The sequence below is a fragment of the Micropterus dolomieu genome, linkage group LG10 (assembly GCF_021292245.1).
Source record: "Micropterus dolomieu isolate WLL.071019.BEF.003 ecotype Adirondacks linkage group LG10, ASM2129224v1, whole genome shotgun sequence".
Taxonomy (NCBI): Eukaryota; Metazoa; Chordata; class Actinopteri; order Centrarchiformes; family Centrarchidae; genus Micropterus; species Micropterus dolomieu.
In genome coordinates this window covers 14,862,104-14,870,128 of record NC_060159.1, presented here as the reverse complement: position 1 = coordinate 14,870,128, position 8,025 = coordinate 14,862,104, and the positions used below count along the sequence as shown (strand labels likewise).

Here is an 8,025-nt window from a genome sequence, read left to right as displayed (position 1 = left end):
TGTGTGCTTGCCAAAGTTGTACTGTGTGCATTTTTGTGTGTATACAGATGTTCATCCGTTCTTTCCTCCTCCCCTTTTCTTTCTTTGATCATCTGCCTTCCTCTTTCACTCCTCTTTTTAATCACATCTGTCTCTGTCTCTGTTTCTCTGCTGCTCTCTATTCCCCTCTCTCGTTCTCTTCCGGGCGTGGTGGAGGTAAATAGTATGTGTATGAATGGTCTGTAACTCTGATTAGGTCCTAAACCATTCTCCCACACAAAAAATGACTATACACTAGTATGCACAACCATACCCTCACTCACGGTTGTTTTTGGGCCTTACATCATTTAAACTACTACACCAAAGACAAGTGTTGCAGTATGAAAGTCTTAAATAGCAGCTATGAAATCTTAAAAGCACCGCATACAATATTGATCAAATTGTGTCAGACTTTCTTATGAAAAGCCACCATATAGAATGTGTGGGAATAAGATTAACTGGATTATATTCACAGAGGGTATCAAACATGTTACATGTGTCTCTTAAAAGTTGTTAGAAATAAATATAAAATATTTTATTCTTTGATTTTGGGGTGCTTAAAAAGTATCAATCCTGACAACAACTCACACATTTGAGTTCAGGACAACTAGGTAGGTGGATAGGTAGGTAGGTTTATTGTCACAAAATAACAAGTTATAGAGTGAAATTGTGTTTTGTAACTCCCTTCTGCTACATACTACTAGGACTAATTTCATAAACTGATACTTGAGGTGCTATAAAAACACATTTCTCCATGACTTCTGGCAACTAGTACATCACTACATGGAAAGCATGGAAAAACGACTGTATCAAAAGAGATATATGCCAAGAAATAGACTTGCTGAAGATTAAATGACCCAACAAAGTTCCAGTTGAATTCACATCAACCAGCCACAGCATTAACGTGTTGGTTATCTGTTTATTTCTAAATTAAATTAATAGTCAGTGGGTTTATTTCTTTGTTTTTATGATGCTGCTGAAAAATAGTGTTTATGGGAGTGGCACCGCTGAATACTGTAGGAAAGCACAACTTTATTCACTGATTTTGCTGAAACTGGATCATATTTGATGGAAAATATTATCTGGCTTTCTCTCTGATGTCTCCCGGCTGTTCTGCCTCAACTCTGTGATTTAAGTTGATTCCTGATGGACACATGGCTTTAACTTACTTGTTGCTGTTGAAAGTCAGCTAACTAGCTACCAGGATGAAAAGAGCCAAACAAGAAAAACACCTTCGTACTGTGTTCCCGGTGGTCAGACTGGCCTCTCTGTCTGTGCCTTTTTATATCCAGTCCATGGTCTGTGCCCGGGTCCGGCTGCCGTGTGTTCACTCACTGAGCTGAGCTGGCATCAGTCAGCACAAAGTCTGCATGACGGGGTGAGGGCGTAACCACAACATTCAACCACTACACCGATCACCACAGATCAATTCAATTCAATTCAAATTAGCTTTATTGGCATGAATGTAATAACAACATTGCCAAAGCATCATATATCCAACATAAGAACAATCATCCCCATACATTTCAGTAAACAAGTAATTAAAGCGTAAAGTAATCAAAGCATATGTGTGTCTGTGTTTAAAAAAATTAATTTAATTTAGGACATTTTATTGTACTCAGTTAATTTGCCAGTGTGAATTCTCTTTTTAGGGTCAGATAACATTGTGATTTACTTTGTGTTTTGGTCGTTTCTTTCCAGTATTCAATATATTTTTCTTTCTGCTTGCTGATAATTTAGTTTTGGTCTGCTTGAGTTGGTGTTGCTGTCCTGAGGCTGTTGGGGACTTACTGCAGAGAGCCTCAGGACCAGCTGGCTGAGGGGACTCTTCTCTGGTTTCAGCTCCTGGTATGTTAGGGCTTTGTGATGATATGTCTGGGGGTTAACTGATTTTAAGTGATTGTAAAATTTAAGTGATCTTTTCTGTATTTTTAGTAGGAAAAGGTATTGGCCTAGCTCTGCTCTGCACAGGTTATTTGGTGTCTTTCTCTTATATGCTCTTACAGAACTCTGTATGGAAAGATTCTATGATTGTTTTGTCCCATTTGTCAAATTCGTTATTAAGTTTTGGCCCCCAGATTTCACTACCATATAGAATTATTGGTTCTAGTACAAATAGGAAAATTTTCAGCCAGATTTCATTTGGAATATATATTTTAATGTTTCTTTTTATTCCTCAGATCCCTCACTAGCTGTGGTTTTTACAGTTTTTCAGTTTTTCTGTTTAATAGAAACTTTGTGGTTAAAGTAATCTGATTAAAAGTAATCCCCATTTTTACAAAATGTACTGTAACGGAATACAGTTACTTTATTTTTGTATCTTGATTAGGAAACGCCCTTACATGAAGCCTAATCCGTTACTCCCCAACCCTGACCACGTTTTAAATGCGGACTTTATATTTAATTGTAGATAACCATAGCAATAGCACTTGCACTTCAGGACAGTTCTTTCTAGGTTGTGGTTGTAAAAAATGATATAGCTTTACAATAACTCTACATTAAATACACTATAAAAGAAAAGAAAAAGGAACAAATGGCTGCCCGTAGGACAGTTTGGCTTCAGGTAAGTTAAAGGATATAATACTGTACTTTCCGAGTTATCCTGTGAAATAAGTTAGCTAATTAAGATGCTTGTTAATTAATTCAGAGCAATCAGCTACAGCATTAAAGTGTTGTTTATTTCCAAATTAAATATAGTCACAACAGTGTTAAACTAATAGAGATGAAATGTACAATCATATCTGGGAAGAAAAGATAAGACACAAATAGGCAGAGGTAAAGCAGAATAGCAGTTTAGGCCTAACATATAGTTATATATTTTAAATTATTTGTTTACATTCAGTAACAGTTTGACCACGTTTTAAATGCAGACTTTATATTTAATTGTAGATAACCATAGCAACAGCACTTGCACCAGTTCTTTCTAAAAAATAATCTAGCTTTACAATAACTCTACATTAAACTTACTATAAAAGAAAAGAAAATTGAACAAATGGCTGCCCGGTGGACAGTTTGGCTTCAGGTAAGTTAAAACAAAATAACATTGTACTTTCATAGTTATTCTGTGATATTGGTTAGCTGATTATATTGCTAGTTAATTAACTCAGGGCAAACGCCACTCTAGTCAGACACATCCACTAGGGATGTGGGAGTCAGTTTATCAAGCAGGTTATAAAATATGATGCATTGCTTCTATTTAGTCTATCTGACCCAAGAGTATATAAAGTTCCAACTGGATTCACCTCGACCAACTACAGCATTAAATTGCTGTTTATATTTTAATTTCCAAATTAAATATAGTCACAACAGTGTTGCGAGATGAGATGAAATGTACAATCATATCTGGGAAGAAAAGAAGATGAGAGAAATAGACAGGGGTAAAGCAGAATAGCAGATTTAGGCCTAACATGTTTTTTAAAAAATGATGTATACATTCAGAGACAGTTTGACCACATTTTAAATGCAGACTTTATATTTAATTGTAGATAACCATAGCAACAGCACTTGCACTTCAGGACAGTTCTTTCTAGGTTGTAAAAATAATCTAGCTTTACAAAATTAAACTTACTATAAAAGTAACGTTAAAGAAAAAGGAACAAATGGCTGCCCATTGGACAGTTTGGCTTCAGGTAAGTTAAAGGATATAATACTGTACTTTCAGAGTTATGCTGTGAAATAAGTTAGCTAATTAAGATGCTTGTTAATTAATTCAGAGCAAACGCCACTCCAGACAGACACAGACATGGGAGTTTTACATATAAAACAGTCAGTTTATCAAGCAGGTTATAAAATATGATGCATTGCTAAAGATTAATTTAGTCTATCTGACCCAAGAGTATATAAAGTTCCAATTGGATTCACCTCGACCAGCTACAGCATTAAAGTGTTGTTTAGCCTATGTTTATTTCCAAATTAAATATAGTCACAACAGTGTTAAACAATAGAGATGAAATGTACAATCATATGTGGTAAGAAAAGAAGATGAGAGAAATAGACAGGGGTAAAGCAGAATAGCAGATTTAGGCCTAAAATATATTTTTTTAAAAACAACTTGTATACATTCAGAAACACGTTTTAAATGCAGACTTTACATTTAATTGTAGATAACTATAGCAACAGCCTGCGAAATAAGTTAGCTGATTAAGTTGCTAGTTAATGAACTCAGAGCAAATGCCACTCCAGACAGACACTCCACCGGGGACCTGCCTTGTGGGAGTTTTACATATAAAATAATTTATCAAGCAGGATATAAAAGATTCTTTGCTAAAATGACCCACCATTAGGCCTACATAAAGTTTCACTTTGATTTACCATAGCCAGCTACAGCATTAAAGAGCAGTTTATCTGTTCATTTACATATTAAATTAATGGTCACAACAGTGTCAAACAATAGAGATATAATGTACAATCATATCTGGGAAGACAATAAGTTGAAAGAGAAAAATACAGGTTTATAGCAGATTTACATATTAAAAATCACTAATATTCAAAAACAATTGGAACAGTTTTAGACAACTTTATATTTAATTGTAGGTAACCATAGCAACAGCATTTCTTCAGGCCAGTTAGCCACTATGAAGAAATGAAGAATAGGCTAACGTTAATCACTTGGAAAAACATTAAGTAGTATTTTGGGGTATACATAAAAGTCTAGGGAACCTCTGCAATAGTCTAAAAGGACAGACTTTATTCATTGCTCAAGACCAAAGCAGGCTGGGAGATGTAGTTGAGACAGTAAGTTCTGGGCTGCAGTGTGAATTAGTGAAGTACAAAGACCAGCTGTGGCTGTGTGACATGCAGTGAAATATTTGTCCACGCAGTGCTGGGCTTTTCTTTTCTAATCATTTGGATGTGCTTGCTGACTGCCTCGAGTGCCAGTGGTCAGATGGGTGTCCTGACCTCTGTGATGGAAGGCAAATGAAATAAAAGTCCATCTTTTGCTGACATAGCTTGAACTATCATTAAAGTGGCAACAGTTGTTGAAGACAGTCAGCAAGGTCTTTCTTCTGGATTTTCCACAGTGGTTACAAACATCATGAAAGCCATTGTTCTATGTCAAGCAGCCATGATCAATACAGTTTTGAATTTTATTTCACTGGGAATAATTTGAGCATGATTCCTCTACTTTGTTATTCTCTGGCATTTCTCTTATTTTTGTTACTACAAGAATTACTTTCAAATAGTCAATACCCTCAACTAGGCATCTTCAGAGCCCTTTTCAGGTTAAGACTTCATTAACCAGACTTCTTGTTGCATGTTAATGAAGTGGCCACAATGTTACTGGATACTGGACACCTCATTGGATTCCAGCTCATTTGTCTCCCCTTTCCCTCTCACAACTTTCAAATTGCATGGCATTTGGAGGGATGAAGTCAAGCCAAGATGAAATTATCAGGTGTCAATGTTGGTAATAAGTTTAAACCTCACTGACCGTAGTCCTGTCTATGTCATTTTTGTATTGTTAATGCAGGGCCATTTAAAAGGTTTATCAGTGTCAATAGGAAGCTGTCAAGGATATATAAATAGCAGCATTACCATATCTGTACACTAGAGCAAAAGAAATTTATATTATCTGGTCCTGCAAAATCCTGGCACTGCCACGGCATCATTCATTTTCACAACACTCCACCTCGTGATCATCTGGTTGTCAAGTTATTAATTTCTACAGCTTCTCTAATGTGCTTTGTTTGCTTTTGTATATTTATAATTGTAAGGTTGAAAGTCAAGAACATTGGTGTTTGTGTGTGTGTATATAAAACATAGATGACTGTGTATATGTTTTTACCAATATATTGTTGCACTTACTATACCTGTTCTCTTACAGAGCATAATTGAAAAGCCTTTGATAACAGAGGTGGAAGTAGTGCAGAAGTCCCGCTTCATCCTGCTCCACTACAGTATGTCCAAAGTCCTGTGGGACTGGTTAATCCTTATAGCCACTTTCTACGTGGCTGTCATCGTGCCCTACAACATCAGCTTCACTATATACGATGAAACCGCCGTAGAAACACACTCCACTGTCGCTACTGATGTTGTCGTGGAATTTCTCTTTATTATCGGTGAGTGTTGAAAGAAGTTTTTCACTAACTACTAGGTAGGACCATCATCAAGCCAATTCTATCTACTAAAGTACTAAAGTTCTTTGCCAAAGTTCTGTAATTATTCCTGTCTAAGAAAACCTATTCAACTAAAACCAGTTGCTCCTACTTGCTCAGTATGGAGTATGGATCATGCCATTATTGCCATTATGTACTTAAAATTAACTTGAAAGAGCTTATGCTGAGCTGCTTTTCACTGATTTTAGCTCTGCTTTCAACACTCTTCAGCCATACCTTTTAATTCAAAAACTTCACCAACTGGATGTCTTTCACTCACTGGGGTAGGGAACTTACCTTCAACCTCTGTATTTGCAGACATTATCCTGAGCTTCCGCACCACCTATATCAACCAGTCAGGGAAGGTGGTGTATGACTCGCGCTCCATTAGCAAACACTACGCCACCACCTGGTTCTTAGTGGACCTGGCTGCTTCCCTGCCCATTGATCTGCTGTATGCCGCCCACATCCCAATGGTGAGTACAACTGGACAACAATATCTTCTTTTTTTCACTGCCCTCCGCGGTTTCTGACACAAGCAGCAATTTCCCAATGTATTGCCTTTGGGAATACAGTACCTTACATTGCACAAGGCTGCTACTGCCTGCCTGCCTGTGTGATGAGTACTTCCAAAATAGTGATAAGCAAATTTGTTTGAACAAAACATATCTGTATGTATACAGTCAAAGTGTGTTGTAAGATATAACATGGCAAAGGGATTCACTTTATTCTTCTTTCTTTTTTCTTTTCAATTCCCCCCATACTTGCCCCTCCTTTTCAGACCTCCTTCACCCACGTGCTCAAGACTGTACGCCTGCTGCGTCTCCTTCGTCTGCTTCAGAAAGTGGATCGCTACTCTAAGTACAGCGCCATGGTGCTGACCTTGCTAATGTCTATGTTTGCCCTGCTGGCACACTGGATGGCCTGCATCTGGTACACGATTGGACACAAGGAGATGGAGGACAGTAAGACCTGGCACATTGGTAAGTCTTATTAAAGCTGTTGAAGTATGAATGTCAGGTTTGGTGTTTCGTTCAGCAAGGGGGGGATTAATATTTCCTTAAAAGTAATAGTTCAAACAGATGTTTACCATGTGCAAGTATTTATTAATTGTCTTCATTGTGCCTTCTGACAGGAAATAAATGCAATATTTTATTAAAAGCACAGTGCTGACTATCCAGACTTGATTCAGTTACCCATTGGTGAAAAATCCAACAAATAAGAGAGAATAATAGAGTTGACTTTGCCAATACAGTGAGTAGACATTTGTTGGGTCCCCAATCAGCTATAAATAATAATAATAATAATAATAATAATCCTTATTTGTAGAGCACTTTTCAAAAACAAGTTACAAAGTGCTTTAACAAGTGTAAAATACACATGGCTCACCTATTGGGATGTCTCGCTCTGCTCACTCGTGACAGCCACCATACTCTGGCACTCTAATGACAACTCAAACAAGATGAAAAGCTGATATAAAAAATGACTAATGTTTTGTTTGTGTCACACACATGTACTTTTGTCTCTCTTAGACCAGGTAAACCATTTACTATTAACTGTAGCTCTGAGCTGACTTGTGCCACACAGACATAAAGATAATATTAAAGCTGCAAGCAGCGTTGGGCGGGCCCTCGCACTTGTAAGCGCGTCCGCGCGTGAGCCGGCCGAGTTGCATATTCTGGAGCTCTGCCGGTGCGGCTGTGAATTTCCTACGCGGTTCCGACGCCGCATGAAGGTGTTATATGTCACTTCCTGTGTCCCCTATGTGGAGCTAAATAGCACTTGCCGCTATGAATATAAATCGGTATTGACGTGTAGATGTCTGCGGGGTGGGAGAGTTAACAAGCACGTAAAGTTTGTTTCAGATGTGAGCATGTACACTGAACAATAATGTACCCAAACAATAAAATAA

At 37.5% G+C, this 8,025-nt stretch overlaps 1 protein-coding gene across 3 annotated transcripts in view; it reads left to right on the top strand.

Annotated features, from left to right (window-relative positions):
- The first annotated feature begins 2,447 nt into the window (after positions 1-2,447).
- LOC123977440 (potassium voltage-gated channel subfamily H member 8-like) overlaps positions 2,448-8,025 on the top strand; it is a 13,345-nt gene continuing 7,767 nt past the window's right edge. The window contains exons 1-4 of one of the 3 annotated variants that reach the window (XM_046060110.1): positions 2,448-2,581; positions 5,843-6,077; positions 6,432-6,589; positions 6,895-7,096. In XM_046060110.1, coding sequence (XP_045916066.1) covers positions 2,552-2,581; positions 5,843-6,077; positions 6,432-6,589; positions 6,895-7,096 — 625 coding nt within the window. In that variant the 5' untranslated portion in view covers positions 2,448-2,551. Of the gene's footprint in view, positions 2,582-2,924; positions 3,041-3,494; positions 3,648-5,842; positions 6,078-6,431; positions 6,590-6,894; positions 7,097-8,025 lie in introns of those variants that run through there. The other 2 variants (XM_046060108.1, XM_046060107.1) reach the window with 2 other exon arrangements.